At 38.7% G+C, this 19852-nt stretch overlaps 1 protein-coding gene, 1 long non-coding RNA gene and 1 pseudogene across 7 annotated transcripts in view; 1 reads left to right on the top strand and 2 right to left on the bottom strand.

Moving 5' to 3' along the window:
* Nucleotides 1–14540, bottom strand: part of LOC103676742 — a 34066-nt gene extending 19526 nt beyond the window's left edge. For 3 of the 6 annotated variants that reach the window (XR_005831980.1, XR_005831985.1, XR_005831984.1), the window contains exons 1-2: nt 14397–14540; nt 12905–13020 (exon numbers count right to left, since the gene is read on the bottom strand). This is a non-coding gene — a long non-coding RNA (uncharacterized LOC103676742). The remainder of the gene's footprint in view (nt 1–12904; nt 13021–14396) is intronic. The other 3 variants (XR_005831983.1, XR_005831982.1, XR_005831981.1) reach the window with 2 other exon arrangements.
* On the bottom strand, nt 4511–5317 carry LOC103676740 (annotated as a pseudogene).
* A 150-nt stretch (nt 14541–14690) lies between the features above and the next one.
* AP4E1 (adaptor related protein complex 4 subunit epsilon 1) overlaps nt 14691–19852 on the top strand; it is a 58364-nt gene continuing 53202 nt past the window's right edge. The window contains exons 1-2 of the mRNA XM_040620642.1: nt 14691–14847; nt 16707–16778. Coding sequence (XP_040476576.1) covers nt 14698–14847; nt 16707–16778 — 222 coding nt within the window. The 5' untranslated portion in view covers nt 14691–14697. The remainder of the gene's footprint in view (nt 14848–16706; nt 16779–19852) is intronic.

The following is a 19852-nucleotide window of genomic DNA, read 5'->3' as shown; positions in this document are numbered from 1 at the left end:
CAGCAGAAAACACATTTTTCTCAAGTGCAGTTGAAATAGTCTCTAGGACAGAGTATATATTAGATCACAACACAAATCTTAATACATTTTAAAAGGTTGAAATTACACATACATGCAAAGTATCTTTTCTGAGCACAACGGAATGAAACTAGAAATCACTAACAGAAGGAAAACTGGAAATATGTAGGAAATTAAACAACGTACTCTGAAACAACTGGTAGGCCACAGAAGAAGTCACAAAGGAGATTAGAATATATCTTGAGATAAATAAAAGTAAAAACATAACATACCAAAACTTCTCCGATGCAGCAAAACAGTTCTAATAGGGAAATTTATAACTGTAACCACATACATTAAAGAAGGAAAAGGATTTCAAATCAATAAGCTAACTGTAAGGGACTAGAAAAAGAAAACTAAACCCAAAGCTAACAGAGAAAGGAAATAATAAAGATTTGAGCAGAGATAGATGCAATGAAGAGTAGAAAAACAATAGAGGAGGAGCACCTGGCTGGCTCAGTTGGTGGAGCATGCAACTCTTGATCTTGGGGTTGTGAGCTCAAGCCCCATGTCGGGTGTAGAGATTACTTTAAAAAACTTTTTTAAAAAAAGAAAAAGAATGAAGGAATCAATGAAACTAAAATTTATTCTTTAAAAAGATTAACAAATAAAATTGACAAATCTTTAACTGGATTAAGAAAAAAAGAGAGAAGACCTAAATAACTAAAATCGGAAATGAAAAAGGGGACATTGCAACTGATACCACAGAAATAAAAGGAATTACAGCAGTTCCCCCCTATCTGTGGTTTCTCTTTCTGCAGTTTCAGGTACCTGTGGTCAACTGTTGTCCAGAAACAGATGATCCTTCTTCTCACGTATCATCAGAAGGTCAATGGTAGCCTAATGTTACATCACAGTGTCTACATTATTCACCTCACTTCATCTCATCATGTAGGCATTTTATCATCTCACATCATCACAAGATGAAGAAGGGTAAGTACAGTACAATATTTTGAGAGACAGAGGGAGAGAGACCACATTCATAAAACTTTTATTACAGCATATTGTTTTAATTGTCCTATTTTATCATTAGTTATTGCAGTTAATTTCTTTTTTTTAAAAATATTTTATTTATTTATTTGACAGAGAGCAACAGCCAGAGAGGGAACACAAGCAAGAGGAGTGGGAGAAGGAGAAGCAGGCTTCCCGCCAAGCAGGAAGCCCGATGTGGGGCTCGATCCCAGGACCCTCGGATCATGACCTGAGCCGAAGACAGACACTTAACGGCGGAGCCACCCAGGCTCCCCTGCAGTTAATTTCTTAGTGTGCCTAATTTATAAATTAAGCTTGCCATAGATAGGTATGTATAGGAAAAAACATATTATATAAGGTTTTGGTACTATCTGTGGTTTGAGGCATCCACTAGCGGTTTTGGAAAGTATCCCCCAGAAATAAGGAGGGGATTATTATGTAATAGAATACTATAAACAACTGTGTGTCAATGAATTGGATAACCCAGAAGAAATGGATATATTTCTAATACCACACAACCTACCAAAACTGAATCATGAAGAAATAGAAAATAGATCCATAATTAGTAGGGAGACGGAATCAGTAATCCAAAACCTCCCAACAAAGAAAAGCCAAGGACCATATGGCTACACTGGTGAATCTACCAAACATTTAAAGAAGAATGAACACCAATCCTCTTCAAACTCTTCCAAAAAATTAGAATTCTAAATTCATTCTAGCATCCTATACTAGCATCCTAAACTATCATTCTTATACTAAAGTCAGACAGACACTACAAGAAAACTGCAGACTAACATCCCTTATGAACATCGATGCAAAGATCTTCAACAAAATACTAACAAACAGAATACAATAGCATATTGAAAGGATTATACACCATGATCAAGTGGGATTTATTTCCGGAATGTAAGGATGATTCAACATACAAAACTCAATCAATGCAATATATCACATTAACAAAATGAAGGAAATAGCTCATTCAGATTTACAATTATGAATATGGTTGGATTCACATCTGTCATTTTGCTATTTGTTCTCTATATATCACATCTTTTTCTTTTTTGGTTCTTCTGTTCCTCTTTTGTTGTCTTTTGTTATGTTTAATAAATATTTTTTATCTCATTTTAATTCCTATGTTAATTTTTTACTATATTTTTTGAGTTATTCTCTAAGTGGTTGCTCTGGGAATTATTATTATTATTATTTTCAATGATTTTATTTATTTGAGAGACAGAGTGAGAGAGAGAAAGAACATGAGCGGGGAGGGAGAGAGAGGGAGAAGCAGACTCCCTTGCTGAGCAGGGAGCCTGATGTGGGGCTCAATCCCAGAACCCTGGGATCATGACCTGAGCTGAAGGCAGATGCTTAATCAACTGAGCCACCCAGGTGCCCCTGCTCTGGGAATTATAGTATGTATCTTAATGTATCACAATCTGCTTCAGATTTATAAGAACTGGAATAACATTAATCCAGTAAAATGTAGAAATTTTGCTCTGATATAGTTCCATTTATTGCTCCTTCATGTTATTACTGTCATACATATTACATCCATACATGTTCTAAACCCAACAATACAGTGTTATGATTTCCTTTCTGCAATCTTTTGTCTTTTAAAGGACTTCTTACCAAAAAAAGAGAGAAATATTATAGTGCTTTATATTTACTCTTATATTTACGGTTTCCTGTGTTCTTCATTTCTTTGTATAGTTTGAGTTAATGTCTGGTGTCATCGCCTATTAGTCTGAAGAAATTTCTTCCCCTCCCTTTTTTTAAGTAAACTTTACACACAATGTGGGGCTTGAACTCACAACCCCAGGATCAAGAGTCACGTGATCTACCAACTGAGCCAGCCAGGCGCCCCTGAAGAAATGTCTTTAATATTTCTTCTAAGGCAAGTCTACTAACAACAAATTCTTTGATTATCTTGAAATGTCTTTATTTCACCTTCTTTTTTTTTAAACAGGAAAAAAACCATGCAGATTTATTTAATATAACTTTTATGTAACACAGGAGCCTTCATAAGGAAATGAAGACCTTTGCTTTGATTTTTAAAGGTCAGTTTTGCTAAATATATAATTCTTGATTTTTCAGTTCTGAAAATATTATACCACTGCCTTCTGGCTACCGTTGTTTCTGATGAGAAGTCAGCTATTAATTGAAATCATTTTCCCTTTTAAATGATAATTGTTTTTCTCTTGTTGTTTTGAATATTTTTCTCTTTGTATTTTTTATCAAATGGGAGAAAATTTCAGCTGTTATTTCTTTAAGTATTCTTACTACCCTACCCCCTTTTCTCTCTCTTCTTCTGGGACTCCCATTACCTTTATGTTGATATGTTTGATGGTATCCCATAGATCTCTGAGGTTGTTTCTTTTTCTTCATTCTTTTTTCTCTCAGTTTTAAAGATTGAATAATTTCTTTTGATCTACTTCCAACTTCACTGATTGTTCTTCTGCCATCTCAAATCTGTTGTTGAACTCCCAAGTAAATTTTCAACTATTATACTTTTCAACTTCAGAATTTACATTTAGTTCTCTTTTTAAAAATAGATTATGTCTCTTTATTATCTATTTGTTAAGTCATTGTTCTCATATATTCTTTTTAATTATTTAAACATGATTTCCTTGAGTTCTTTGAACATATTTATAATAACGCTTTGAAATCTTTGTCTGCTAAATCCAACATGTGGGCCCACTCAGAGAAGTTTCTATCAACTGCTTTTTCCCCTGAGTACACTTCATAATTTCCTGCTTCTTTGAAACTCTTATAATTTTGTTGTTGAAAGCTGGACATTCTATTTTTAATTTTGTAAAAAGTTTTTATTTAAATTCCAGTTAGTTAACATACAGTGTAGTATGAGTTTCAGGTATACAATTTCCTGATTCACCACTTCCATACATCACCCGGTGCTCATCACAATAAGTGCCCTCCCTTCTGGTAACCATCAGTTTGTTCTCTATAGTTTAGAGTCTGTTTCTTGGTGTTCCTCTCCCCCCACCCCATGCTCGTTTGTTTTGTTTCTTAAATTCCCCATATGAGTGAAATCATACGTATTTGTCTTTTTCTGACCTATTTCACTTAGCACCATACTTGCTAGGTCCATCCATGTAGTTGCAGATGGCAAGATTTCATTCTTTTTTATGGCTGAATGATACTCCATTGTATATAAATAATACATCTTCTTTATCCATTCATCAGTTGATGGACATTTAGGTTGTTTTCATATTTGGGCTATTGTAGATGTGCTGCTATAAACATGGGGTGCATGTATCCCTTTGTAGTAGTATTTTTGTTTTCATTCACTAAATACCTAGTGGTGCAATTACTGGGTCGTAGGGTAGTTCTATTTTTAACTTTTTGAGGAAACTCCATACTGTTTTTCAGAGTGGCTGCACCAGTTTGCATTCCCACCAACAGTTCAGGAGGGTTCCCCTTTCTTCACATCCTCACCAACACTTGTTGTTTCTTTTTTTTTTTTCATTTGAAAGTAGTCATTTATTAATTGACCAGAGTACAAAAATAATCATGGTAGATACCTCAGTTCATCCTTCTAATTAAGCGTATTGATCTGGTTTTCCCTTCACCAGCATCTCCACCTTCTACAAAATGGGTGGTCTTTTTCTTCATTCCCCCTCATGGAGAAGATAATTTGAAGGGCCATAAAAAGTTGTTTGCTTCTTTGAAACATTTTCCAACAGTATAGATCTCATGAATCAGATCCTCCATGCAGATGATGCCATATTTGCCAATCAATGCGTTATCTGCCAGGGCAATTTACTTCTTGTTGATTTTGCCATAACCACACTTGTGGATCAATTCATTCACTGACTTCAGGTTTGGGTACCTTCATGCTATATATGGTTCCACAATCCTTAGCATGTTAACTGAAGCCTTTTTGAGCTTAGCAAAGGTGTCACTGAAGATCTGGCAAAGGTAAAGAAGCTGCAACATCTTTCAAACCTTTGGGCTCACACCACCGATACCTCTGATCCTGATGACAATGCCAATTTGGTTTCCACAGGTATGTAGAAGTTGCCAGCTTTTTTGGCCATCCTCACCATTCAAATCTAAGTTCTGTACATCTGCCTATATTCCTTGTGGTAATGCTTAGCTTTTTCATAGATAAGCTTCATCCTTGCATTTCTTTTGGGCAAACTTCTTTCTTAAGGGTTTCTGGCACAGCAGGATCCTTCTTTTTCCTCTCTTCTGCACCCTCCATGGTTCCAGCTGGAAAAGAGACTTGTTTCTTGTGTTGTTGCTTTTAGCCATTCTGACAAGCGTGAGGTGATATCTCACTGCAGTTTTGATTTGTATTTCCCTGATGATTAGTGATGTTGAGGATCTTTTCATGTGTCTGTTGGACATCTATATGTCTTCTTTGGAAAAATGTCTATTCGGGTCTTCAGTCCATTTTTTAAAATGGGATTATTTATTTTTGGGTGTTGAGTTTTAGAAGTTCTTTATATATTTTGGATATTAACCCTTTATCATGTATGTCATTTGCAAATATCTTCTCCTGTTTCAAAGGTTGCCTTTTAGTTTTATTATTTCCTTTGTTGTGCAGAAGCTTTTTATTTTGAAGAAGTCCCAATAGTTTATTTTTGCATTTGTTTCCCTTGCCTCAGGAGAGATAGCTAGTAAGAAGTTGCTATGGCGGTATCAAAGAGGTTATTGCTTGTGTTCTCTCTAGAATTTTAATGGTTTCAGGTCTCACTTTTAGGTCTTTAATCCATTTTGAATTTATTTTTGTGTAAGGTGTAAGAAAGTGATCCAATTGCATTATTTTGCATGTTGCTGTCTAGTTTCCCCAACACCATTTGTTGAGAAGACTGTCTTTTTCCCCATTGCATATTATTGTTTTGTTGAAGATTAACTGGCCATGTAGTTGTAGGTTCATTTCTGGGTTTTCTATTCTGTTCCATTGACCTATGTGCCTATTTTTTTGCCAGTACCAATATGTTTTGATCACTATAGCTTTATAATATAACTTGAGGTCCAAAATTGTGATGCCTTCAGAAAAGCTGGATATTTCAGATAAAATTTTGTAGCAAATCCGGTTTCTGATATCTAGCCCCAATGATAGTTGTTGCTGTTTATTCCTTTTTTTTTTTTTTTTTAACTTGCCTGGACTAAAACTGTGGCTGCCTCCCTCACTGATGTGTGTGTGCTCACTGATGTCTCTGGCTTTTTAGGGGTCATCCTGTACCTGCATAGCTTAGTGGTTAGCCAGGATTCATCAGAGATTGTACACAAACACCCAGAGCCTGTAAGACTTCATTCTTACTATTAGATATATGTGTGGTTTGGAGAGAACTTTCACATTTTAGGCAGTTTTCACATCTGCCTTTTACTTTCCAACAGTTGTGTCTCCTGTTGTGTCTCCTCTGTGTGCATGTAGCCTCTGATCGGCCAGGGATGGATGGAGAGCCACTATCTATGGCTATCTATTACCTGATCTCTCTTTTACATTACTGGCTAAACCTTGATCCATTGCTTACGCCAATCAGGACTGCAACCTCAGGCCAGCAGATGTCACTGGATTTTTCACATTTGTCTCCAAATTAAATAAGGTTTTCATGACTTGCTCCACCTTGATAGATTACACCACCAATCAAACTTATAGGGCAGTGGGGCATGGAGGAGTAGCCTCTGGGAAGAATGACACAGATGCCATTTTTACCTGATGTGTAGTAATTTTTAAGGAATTGACACTCTCAATTTGTTGTGTGCATTTGATTGATCTCTAGAGCACTGAAATGGATATTTTTGATAATTTTGCTTTATACTTGTTTCCCATAGAGAGGATTTGCTTATCTCCTTTCTTCTTCAATGTGAGAAGTCTTGCCCTGAAACCCATTTTTACGTTAGATAAAATTTTGTTTATCAAGCAGTTATTTATGAGATACTAGCTTGTTGTTTGGTAAAAAGTCTGTTTCATATGTTACAAATTTGAGAAATGTTGAGTTAAACAAAATTAAATAGGGTTCTTTATTATAGGACTTCACAGGATCATGAATATGCCAAGATACACTGCACATCTCTAAGAGCAGAGCTGTGAGTAGAATAAAAGTATGCAGCATTTTCCAATTAATTTAGCCACCTTTTACGATACTTTTTACAGTATCTATTAACAAGTTATGAAACACTGGTAAATGCTAAGACAAATGAACTGCTTAGACTATAGGACAAATTTAGGGATTAGTTATAGTGGAGATGGTCATCAATGGGTACTTCTTTATATTGCCATAGATTATTGCCAGTAGTGGGGAACAAATAACCAGATGTTCTCCTCCCTGACACTCTCAGCCCCCACAAGTCCCATTTCTGAGGCAAACCCATTTAATCTACCTTGACAGAGAAGGTCAAGTTGGGACTTGGATGGACCTTTGAGTTCCTAGTTCCTTGCTTCCTTCCTAAAATGGTTTTAATTTTCCTTATGATTATAAAATGAATATATTATCGCTTAAAAAATTCAATAAATACCAAAAAATATAAAGAAAAACATACAGAGTAATCATAATTCCACCATCCTAGGCAACCATTTTCAACATTTGGGTATTTACGTGTCCAAATATTTTTCTACGTACACCCTTTAAGAAATGAAAAATGAGTGCTTACTAAGTGTCAGGCATTGTGCCAGGTGGTGGGCAAATGGTGGTAAACACTTGATCCCTGCCTTCAAGTTGCATTTAGTCTAATGAGGGAGAAAGACATTAAATAAATCCAGCAAATAATTTTATACTTACAAATTGTGGTAAGTGTGAGATTGACATGTATTTTGGCAAAGACAGACCCAAACCATACACATATGTTATTGGTTTTTTTGGTGTTTTTTTTTTAAAGAGAGAGATGGTGGGATGGACAGAAGGAGAGGGAGAGAAAGAATCCCAAGCAGGCTCACGCAGGGCTCCATCTCACGACCCTGAGATCATGACCTGAGCTGAAATCAAGAGTCAGATGTTTAACCAACCGAGCAACCCAGGTGCCTCCATACATACATATGTTTTATAGCCTGTTTTCTTTACTTATATCAACATATCATGAATATTTTCCCATGACAATAAATATAGATTCTGTGTTAGAATTGAGAATAAGAAAAACATGCTCCTATCCCTGAGGGTTCGGTTCTAACAGGGGAGAGAGACATATAAATAGATCATTTCAATTCAATTTTAGTAGGGCTTTTATAAGGTACAAACGTTGGGCAAGGAAGGCTTCATCGGGGAAATGAGTGCTTGAGTTCTGTTTTAAAGGATAAATAGAAATTTTCTAGTTAAGAGTGGAAGAATATACCAGGCAATCAGCAGATGCAAAAACATGAGAATTAAAAGCATGGCATACTTGGGAGAACTGCTGGCAGCGTGATCCTGCTTAAACAAAAAATGCTAACCTAAGCCTAGTAGGAGAGAATGCTAGAGAGACAGGCAATGGGAAAGCTAACAAGGCCTATGTCCCCCTCGTAAGGAGTTTGCATTTATCCACCAGATCATTTTGAACTGAGAATAACATGATCAGATTTCTGAGATAGAAAGCTCTCTCTGAAGGGCTGGCTGAAAAGAGAAGAAATTGGTGATAACGGGTGACTAATTAGAAGATTTTCATAAAAATTGAGGACAGAGACAGCGGCACGGGAAATGGAGTAATTGAAGGTGTATTAACCATGTTATTAGGGGTAAATGGAAGCAAATTAGCTAGAGTGGGAAATCAGAATTATTGGTGAGAGCTGACAACAGCTTTGCAGGGAAAACATGGCCGAATGTTAAACTTAAGAGCAAAGGGATGAAGAAAGCTAACTGGAGTTTAGAAGTTGAGGGACTTAGGGGCGCCTGGGTGGCACAGCGGTTAAGCGTCTGCCTTCGGCTCAGGGCGTGATCCCAGCGTTATGGGATCGAGCCCCACATCAGGCTCCTCTGCTGTGAGCCTGCTTCTTCCTCTCCCACTCTCCCTGCTTGTGTTCCCTCTCTCGCTGGCTGTCTCTATCTCTGTTGAATAAATAAATAAAATCTTTAAAAAAAAAAAAAAAGAAGTTGAGGGACTTAGAAAGAGGAATAGCATAGGCTCCCCTGGAGCCTAGGGGAGAGTCTGGTTGAGGACACAGGTGAGATCTGGAGCCATGGATATTTCTATGTCCTTGGAACTACCCCTTCACGTGGTTGCCAGACACATTCCTGGGATAGCATGACAACCTTGCAATAAGTGAGCATGAACAACTGTTGTTTGTCTTTAATAGTCCCATCAAATGAAGGCAAAATTGTTTTGGAAAACGTTCTATGAAGGAATGATTCCCTAGAGATACATCTTCAAAAGAAGTGGGCTAAATTCTCTGTGGTCACGCAGTAGAATCTAAGACTTTCAGAGTGAAAGCTAACATTTATGTATAATATGTTTCTGAAGAAATAGATCATAGCAGTTGTTTCTAGGGAAGGGAAGTGGGCGGCTGGGAGATGGGAAGAGAGGAAGATTTTTCTCAGTATAACCTTGTGTACATTTTGAGTTTTAGAATGAAGAGAATTTAACATCTAGTCAAAATAAAAGTTTTTAAAAAGGAAGCTGAGGAAATTCAGAAGAAAAACATTACCCTTTCACACATCTCTATGTATTTCCAAGCAAGAGAGTCCTGCTTGGAAAGTGGCGGGGCTACTGATATTCTTGCCCCACTGCAGTCTTAGGACCACTGTACCTTCTTAAAATGTACTGAGTCATTTCTCTGCCCTATTTTCAGCTCAATGAGAGCCTCCTTCCTCCCTGACTGAAAGAAGAGAGGAAATCCACTTCTAGAGGGTTTAATTTAATAGGGTCAATCCCTGTCATTCTGAGTGAAATTACCTGGGATAAAGGTGGAGATGGGAAAAGGAGAAAGAAGAGCCCATATTTACAGAAAAAATGGACAGTCTAAAATTACAAGCTTCAAAGAGAACATCCATACCCCCTTCATTTCATGGCAGGACTTGGAGCCAGAGTCTCAGAACAGGAAGCCACAGGCGACCTCTTCATTGTCAATCCGTGAAAGTATGCGGAAAATGCTCCAAGCTCTAAGTCTAGATTTAGGACTGCAATTTCAGTTTTACCCCTAAGATTGTGTGACCTTGGTCAAGTGGCTTCCATAGCCTATGTATCAGTATCCTTTTCTGTAATATTAGGTGATTGGATGTGTGGATGACATCCAAATTTCTTCCAATTTCCACATCCCATAATTCTAAATCTTAGCAAGTCTTGCTATATAATTCTGCAGCTTTTCCTAACAGGCATTTCACTTCTGGGCTTTTGACATTTGTTTCTTACATCTATTATCAACTCTAGCTTTGCAAGATGTAACCTAGAGGAGGAATGGTAGAAATTGGTGGTGCTTCAATACTCTCTGTGCCTGGGTCACACACTGGGTAGAAAGCTCTGGAAGTTGTTCCAGTAACTTCTCCATCGTAATTGGGTCAGTTGGAGATAATTTTGTCTTTTTCCCAAGTTTCCCTTTTCAAAGAACTCTTCTGTCTTCTTCTCTTGCAACCATTCATTTTACCCTAAACTCTTCTGCTGTTCATTGGCCTATACTCATGTATCAATTGATGTGACTGAATAATACATATAATTACTTCAATAAATAATTGAGTACCTACCAAGTACTAGATAGTTTTCAAACTTTTTGGTCTTAGGACCCTCTCTGCATGTTTGAAAGTTATCAGAGACCTCCAAAACCTTTTGTTTATATGGGTTATACCTATATATATATTTGCTAAATTAAAAAGTAAAACTGAGAAAAGCTTAAACTATTAATTAATTTTAAAATAGCAAAAAATATGTTAATAAGATTAAAAAGATGAAAAACAGCTATATACTCAGAACAAAAAAAATTAGTGAGAGGAATGGCACTCTTTCACAATTTTGCAAATCTCTTTACTGTCAGGCTTAACATAAAACAGCTGGATTCTCATGCCTCGTTCTTTATTTAATCTGTTGCTTTGGGGTTTGTATTATTTTCCTGGGGGTACCATAACAAATTACCATAAACTTGGCTGCTCAAAACAACAGAAATGTGTTCTTTTGCAGTTCTGGGGCCAGAAGTTCAACATCAGTTTCACTAGGCCAAAATCAAGGTGTGGGCAGGAAAGCGCTCCCTCTGGAGGCTCCAGAGGAAACTTCTCTCCTTGCCCCTTCCGGATTCTGGTGGCAGCTAACATATTCCTTCATTTGTGGATGCCTCCTTCCAATCTCTTCTCCTATCTCTGCATCACCTGCTCTTCTTTGTGCTGGATAATCTCCTCCTGCTTCTTTTTTATATGGACATTGTGATGGCATATAGGCCTCACTGGGATAATCCAGGATTATCTCTTTATCTCAAGATCCTTAATCCAGTCCCACCAGCACAAGTTTCACTATTCACCGGTTTCAAGGCTGAGGACATGGACAGACCCTTGGGAACCATTATCAGCTGACAACAGGTTGTGATTTTGTTTGATGCTTATGAAGAAAATTTGGCCTCACACAGATATGCAGTTTGGGAAAAAAAAAAAAAGAGTATTTTTATAGCCTTTTCAAATAATTGTGGACATTCTTCTTTAGTACAACACCAAAACTCAACAAGAAGTAGTTTTTTAAAGGTTTGTTGCAATGTGGAATTTGAAAATGTATCAGCGAACTTCTCTCACTGGGTTACATTAAAATCATTGGGCTATATGCACTTTAAATGGATCTTTCGTTCATTCATAATTTTATAACATCATGCATTGATCATTTGGAAGATATTGGTTCACTGCGTTATATAGATCTTCCAAATGTTGACACATTTAATTATATATGATCAAAAAATAATATTCATTAATATCACCTCCAATCTTATCAAAACAGTTCTTACATATTGGGAAGTTATCAAACTCCTGGTGGTAGAAACACATTCTTCAAAATCATAATTTTCACATGAAAGCTTAAATTTTATCAGTGGCAACAAATTCAGTGATTTTCTTTGAAGTGACAGACTTGCTGTTCATTTTCAAGAAAGCCACTGTTGATTAATAAATGAAGAAAAGTGGCTGGTTCAGCCTTCAAGTCAAACAAATACACCAGTGCTTTTCCTTGGGGAACCCTGGTTATGCATCAGAACTGCTTGATGTGTACTGTCCGTTTCGTCACACACAGTATTTAAAAGGAATGTACTGAAAGGTTGAGATTTAATAACATTAAGAATTCTTACTGCTTTATTAAAGATATTCTAAGGTAAACTGGCTTTTTCCCTTCCCCAATGGGAGTGTACGGTGGTGAAGAGCACAGTTTGGAGCCTCTGCTTTGATTTGTGCCAAGGTGCCAGCAGTTTTGCCCAGTATTGCTTTTATACCATTAGTGCAAATGTCAGCACAGTTGTTCCAGGATAAAGTTACTTTAAAAAATTGGTCAGTGCTCTATTTCAGCACTACTTGTGTTTATTGCCAAGCATTATATAAAAGATCTTCAAGTATTAGTGCTGACTCTGGATAGATACAAGCAAAGCAACAAGCCTAGCTTATATCTACATTTATATAATTTTTGGGTCCATATAATTCTGTAGGTGAGATGTTATCTCAGTCTTTACATTTGCAACTAAATTTCTAATTTGGTGAGCTACTGCATCTTTGGAAAATAGCGTGGCCATGATTTTTTTTGACTGATTTTTCATCCAGCAGGCATTTCTTGAAGTAATGTACAGGCTTTATTAGTCTCTCAGTTATCATATGCCCTTTTGCAGCCAGTGCAACACAATAATTTAAGCTGTAAGATGTTTCAGTGGGTTTTTCATTTCTAGTTTGAAAAGTGGTAACAAAAACACTCTGACTTTTAAAGAGCCTACCATGTTTAAAATATTCAATTCCCTTTCCTTTATTTACAGTTTCACCCAGATTCTTCCCTTTACCTGAGTCAGCAAATCCTGATAACTGAGGTCAATGTTGTATTTTTCAGCATCTTTAGATGTGGGAAGATTGAGAAAGCAAGTCTTCTAATCCCCCTTTTGTAAGCCGATGGAAGAACCTAAAGTTAAAAAAGGGTAAAACAAAACTGTATTTTGAATAAAATACTAAATTCTAAAAGAATAACAATTTTAAATAAAATGTAAACATTTAGAAACTTTTTTTTAAAAAAAGATTTTATTTATTTATTTGACAGAGAGAGACAGCCAACGAGAGAGGGAACACAAGCAGGGGGAGTGGGAGAGGAAGAAGCAGGCTCCTAGCGGAGTAGCCTGATGTGGGACTCGATCCCATAACGCTGGGATCAAGGCCTGAGCCGAAGGCAGACGCTTAGACTGCACCACCCAGGCGCCCCTAGAAACTTTTTCAATAAATTAAAAACTATTCTTGCAAAACAAGTCGATAAAACGAACTTTTTTCTCGTATTTCTGCATAGGTGCAAGGACAGTTTAGGGATTTAAAAAAGGAGTTTGTTGGATGATTGATGGGGTTACAGGGATTAGGGGTAAGGGAAGATACCTTGTAAGAACACACTAGAAGTACTAAGGAAAAACTGAGTTAATCTCTGAAAACGCACATATTTATACCCTAAACCTCAAAAGATTCTAGAAAACTGAGGGGTACTCAAGCACACATTTCACCAGCCAACAAAGCTCTTAAGTCAACTATCCTCTTGAAAACTTCTCTGTATACTCCCGAGGGGATGAGAGCGAAAACAGCAAACATTTAAGTAGTATTAGGCATATAGTTCGGACTTCGTGGAAGGGTCTCAGAGACCCTCAGAAGTCACCAGACCGCATTTTGAGAACCACTGTACTAGCGTCTGTTCTAGGTAGAAGCTGGGGTAACAGCAGTAGATAAACTATCCCCTCCACAGGGAGATAAGGTATTATGCAGCGGCCACGGTGATCAGCTCCGAAATGCGAAAGAACGCAGCGCCGGGAGCGGAACGGCAGGAACACCTATCCTCGTCTGCCCGGCCTGGGGAGGCCGCTCCAGGACAGTGACCTCTAAACTGCAGCCGCTGAGCCGCAGTCGGCCCCGGGCGGGGGTGGCCTCGCGACCACTTCCTTCCCCTTCCCGACTGCGTCCCCAAATCCCCGGAGAAGAGGGGTGGTTAGGAAGCGGCAGTGACCGCGACACCCCGGCGCGAGGACGCCGCAGGACAGCCGCATTGTCATTCGACACCGCCAGCATCCCCAGCACCTTCAGGGCCGGGGCCGCGCGTGGCAGTGGGGACCCGCGCCGTCCCGCCCCTCGGGGGTGAGGGGGAGGCAGGTGGGCGGATTGTCCGCAGTCCCTCAGCCTGGAAGCGGAGGCCGAACGGGGGCCAGGAACTTGCGCCTCCCGGGGAGGTCTCGCACGGCTCGGGGGCGGCTAAAGAGAAAGGGAGACCTTGGAAAACGAAGCGTGAGAGGCTCCGGCCCCAGCGGCTACCTCAGGCGGGACTGAGCGTGAGACCCCGGGTTGCCATTGAAACCCGACCCTCCGGTCCTTCTATTTCTCCACGGGAAGCAACCTCCGCGCGCCTGCTGGGCTAGCCGCCTCACCGCGCGGACTCTCGCGCCCTCCCGCGGCCTCTCTCGAGAACGATACTGTCCTTGTCCGCGCTGGACGCGAATAAAGATTTCTTCTTCAAACAAACAGGAAGTGTCTACGGAGGCCGGGCCGGCGGCTGGGCAGGGGCCGGGCATGAAGCCGGGCGGCGACCAGATCGCGGGCGGTGGCGGCGGCGGCAATGAGCGACATAGTGGAGAAGACGCTGACGGCCCTGCCGGGACTCTTTTTGCAGAACCAGTCGGTTGGCGGGCCCGCGGGCGTCAAGACGTCTTTCTCCTCGCGGCTGGGCGGCCTTGTCCGCGGAATCACCGCGCTAACCTCCAAGCACGTACGTGCTCGCCGGGCCGGGAGGTCAGGGGCCCCGGGGAGAGGCCCCTGCGCTGGGAGGCCCGAGTCCGGCGGCGAGCCTCCGGGGCCGGCCCTCCGGCGGGGCTTAGGCACTGCGTGTGTGTCAGTCCGTCCCCGCGTCTGTCTGGAAGCGTCCCTTTCCTGAATCCCGGACTGGGAGGCCAAGTTTCCACAGTCGGCCGTGACAGTGTCATTCTTATCTGGGGCTGGTCTCTTTAACCTTTGAGCCTCTGTGTGTTTCCTGAACTTGAAGTGGAAAAGTACCAATACGTTACCATAGGTTGTTTCGAGGTTTAGATGAGCCATCAAGCGAGTGAAAACACCGAGTGCCGTGGAGGTGTCAGCATTGTTTACCTTCTACAAAGTTTCTTTACAGGTTCTTCCTCTCCAGTTCTTTCACACACCGGAACAGACCCTGCCATCTGAACCTGTTGGTCAAAACTTTGGGGAGCTTGAGGTTCTTAGGTTAGGCCAACCGGGTGGGCAAAGAAAAAGCGTAATTCTCCCCAAATGTAAAATTTGTTGTCTCAGCCTCAGATGGGCTTTGAAAATGGGCAGTTATAATAGAAGGTATTAAGTCTCCGCAGACTTTTGGTAGTTGAACGGATTGTGTACGATACTCTGTTAGGTCGTAATTTGTTCAAAAGTTATTTATGAAAGAGGTTATGTGTTAGACACTGAGGAAAAAGAGTAAAACAAATTTTCTTTTCTTCAAGGACTTGGTCCTTCATCTTGGGCTTAAGACAGGTATAAGCAATATACAATGACATGTAAGTCCCCAGGGAGAAGGAATGACAGGAGGATTTTCTTCAAAGTGCCTTGGGGTTTAAAACATTCTTTTTAAGCTGAAAAAAGATGATGCTGTACTGGATGCTGTATTTCTGCTTCACATTCAGAAATCATTATTTATGGACATAACATTGTTTGTCTTAACATTTTGTCCTTTACTCATTTCTGTGAGATTCTGAGTGAAATTTAAAAAAAGTTATTTTTGGTCTTAAATTGCAGTTTGAAACTACATAAGGTATCTAAACGTGGCAGTACATCACGAATAGTTCTTGAGTAAGCTTCCTAATGGACATCTGCTTCAGTGTGTAATTTAAAGATAGCATTATGTTAGCCAGACATGGGGCCAATATTCAAGTGTGCTAAGGAGATGAAATACAATACAGGCTAGTAGAAGTGATTCCCATTGGTGTATTTATTGTATGTATGAGAGAGAGAGATGGGAAGTGAGGGAAAGGATGTGAGGAATGAGAAGAGGGAAGAGTATATAGCTTGAGGGAAAAAGACCCGATTTCTGTTTCTTCCTTCTTACCCTATTTCTCTATTCTATGAATACATTTAACTTTATTTATTTATTAAGATTTTTTTATTTTTAAGTTATATCTACACCCAATGTGGGGCTCAAACTCAGAACCCCAAGGTGAAGAGTTGCATGCTCCACTGACTGAGCCAGTCGGGTGCCCCAGGACTTTGTACTCTTAAAGGGAAGGTGTGAGAACCCATGGATCAGTACATGACAAATTTCTTCTTTCTCTCCACCTTTAATTCAAAACACAACAAAACGAAACAAAACATTTTCTGCTAAACTGTCCTTCAGGAGACAGCAATTAAGTGAAGGAAAGAGGAATGGTGGATTATTCTTTCCATGAGTGATTGGGAGGGTTTGGGGAACTGCCTTTAGGCTAATCTTAAGCACATAATTTTTATAACTGTCCTTTAAAATAACATTTGTTGTTGTTGAAAGTATTATAAATTATATTTTTCCTCTTAAGAAATACTGTTACAGTTTGAAAAGACCATTATTCATGCATTTAACTACTTCAACTTTTTCAGGAGGAAGAGAAACTAATCCAGCAGGAACTGAGTAATCTGAAAGCAACCGTTTCTGCTCCTACGACAACACTGGTAAGTTTGCACAGTCAGTGCCAGCACATTTTATATTTGAAATCTGGTCCACTACAGAGTCTGTAGTGGCATCTAATTGATCATTTGCTAAAATCCAATTTATCATAGTCACATCAGTTATGGATGGCCACGTGATGATGATTTCATAAATGTGGCAATACTCATGGGACCCCAGTGCTGATCTTACTGTTTTAATGTTGTGCACTGAGAAAAGGTTACGATATATCATTTAAAGTAATATTTTCAGTCCTGAATTGGTGTATTATAGCTCTCTCATTTTACTATTCTACATCTTGGAATGTAGGTGAACGAGGTAGAAAAATGGTTTTCTTGGGGCGCCTGGGTGGCTCAGTCGTTAAGCGTCTGCCTTCAGCTCAGGGCGTGATCCCAGCGTTCTGGGATCGAGTCCCACATCAGGCTCCTCCGCTGGGAGCCTGCTTCTTCCTCTCCCACTCCCCCTGCCTGTGTTCCCTCTCTCGCTGGCTGTCTCTGTCTCTGTCAAATGAATAAATAAAATCTTTAAAAAAAAATGGTTTTCTTGCTGTAAAACAGTGTATTGCATGGCAGCTAAATCAAGTTCCAGTTATTTTAGAACTTGAGTTTCATATAACTTGGTTTTTCAAACAGCATTCTTTTAGCAGCTATTTAATGAGTAGCCACTATATGCAGGCCATTGTTAGATTAAGACCTACATTTTTTTTTCTTTTAATTTTCATGTGGTTTCATATAATGAGATTTTGCCAAGCAACATTATTCAGCAAATATTTAATGAGTGCTTTCTGTGTGTAAGTCACTGTGGGAGTAGTCTCCCTCTTCTAATGAAAATATTGGGTTGATTATTTTGCATGAGCACATGATTATGTACATGAGTAACACTTTTAAAGTCTAAGAGAATGTGTATATTTCCTTTTAGGATCATAGTAATATTTGGACAAATGAAGCTCAAAGCATAGTTAATCCGATACATTTATGTGTATATGTGTGTGTGTGTAGATAATGTATATGTGTGTATATGTATGAAATCATTGTAATATTTATTCCTGATACTTGATAGAAACGTAAAGCAGAAATGGTTTCTCTCTTACTTTGATTTCCATTTTTTTATAATTGACACACCTGGAGAAATGAGATAAATAGGTAGAAGTTAGGGAGCCAGAGTTTGGAAGGAAGATTTTATAATTATGGCCATCCAGCTGTGGGCACGCTTTCTTTTCTTTTTTTTTTTTTTAAGAGAGAGAAAGAGAGCGATAGAGAGGGGTAGAGGGAGTAGGAGAGAGAGAATCCCAAGCAGGCTTCACGTTCAGCATGAAGCCCCATGCAGGGCTTGATCCCGTGACCATGAGAGCATGACCAGGGCTAAAATCAGGAGTGGGATGCTTAACCATCTGACCCACCCAGGTGCCCCTCTATCCCTGAGCTGGTTGTGTAGAGGTTGCATGACAGTTTGTTAGGGAAATTGTAAATAAAATTTCTGCAGTGGGGAATAGACTTTCTTCTCCAAAACTAGGAGAATAATAATGTATGCAATATCATTTTAATTAAATAGAGCTCATAATGACCTTTGAAAGACTCTGAGATAAAATGTTACAAAACCTTTTGTTGGATTAGTTGGATTAGTTGAACACTTTCACTCCTAATTGATGTGAATGCCTTTGAAGAGGAACTTCCAGTATCTTTTAAGCTTGTTTTTTCAGTATTTAGTAGTCTTAATATACTAATGAATTAACTTTTATTGCTTTAAACATAAGTGACCTGAATTGAATCTTATTCTCCAAGGATTTTCCTATGGTTTGTTTTAAAACTCTTCATGTATACATATATAAAAATGATATACATATATAAATATGAATGAAATATTAAATATTATTCTTACTAGATATTTATTATTTTCTAAGTATTTTGTGTTATACACTAACCCTAGTTAATTTTTAGATATTAGAATAGGCTGTGAACCTATTTTGAAACACATTTTATTTATATTTTTATGATTAAAATTTGCTATAAATATTGAGAATGCAAATATTATTATATTAATAAAACAAATTTATAGAAACTCCTAAAACAACTTATCAGCTTATGTTGTAAATATTGAAAGACCCAGTTAAAAAATTAAATATTGTAATAGCTATACCATTAATGATACCATGCCCTTCAGTTCCTAATAACTGAGAGTTACTTAAAAAGAATGCCTGGAAAAAAAACTATTGCATATTATGTACAGCAAAATAATTCTGAAGAAAGTCTGGGTGCAATTTGGTTTTTAAATATAAAAATTATTTTCTTTATAAATTATTACCAATTCAAGGGAATTTTATGGATGTTTTCATTTGACAAAGTATATTAAAATGATGTGCTTTAATCTAGAAGCTAATTCATATTACCATGAGTGAAATTTTGTTTGAGGACCATGTGTCTCACATTATAACTAGATTTTACACAGGGACACCTAGAATTAAAAAGAGGGGTGCCTGGGTGGCTCAGTCGTTAAGCATCTGCCTTCAGCTCAGGGCGTGATCCCAGTGGTCTGGGATCAAGCCCCGCATCAGGCTCTTCTACTGGGAGCCTGCTTCTTCCTCTCCCACTCCCCCTGCTTGTGTTCCCTTTCTCGCTGGCTGTCTCTCTCTCTGTTAAATAAATAAAATCTTAAAAAAAATAAAATAAATAAAAAGAGCTATAGTTGGGGTGCCTGAGTGGCATAGTCAGTTGAGTGTCTGACTCTTGATTTGGGTTCAGTCATGATCTTGGGGTCATGAGCCTGGCATCGGGCTCTGTGCTGAGTGTGGAACCTGCTTAAGAGTCTCTTGCTCCCTCTCCCTCTACCTCTTACCCTGCTTGCACACACTCCCTTTCTCTCTCTCTCCCTCTCAAATCAATAAATAAATCTTAAAAAAAAAAAAGAAATAGCTACAGTTAATTTATTTTATAATGTTACCACTAACAAAATGTTAAAATTATTTTACTAAGATCAGTACTGTTGGTAAGCTAAGTTTTGGAGCAACTTTTATTTATAAAGTTTGACTTCAGGTTATGAATTTATAATATGTGTATATGTTATATCTTCAGCGCCAGGATTA

This window comes from Ursus maritimus, unplaced genomic scaffold (assembly GCF_017311325.1).
Source record: "Ursus maritimus isolate PB19 unplaced genomic scaffold, ASM1731132v1 scaffold_35, whole genome shotgun sequence".
Classification (NCBI taxonomy): Eukaryota; Metazoa; Chordata; class Mammalia; order Carnivora; family Ursidae; genus Ursus; species Ursus maritimus.
This window is presented reverse-complemented; position numbering and strand designations above follow the sequence as displayed.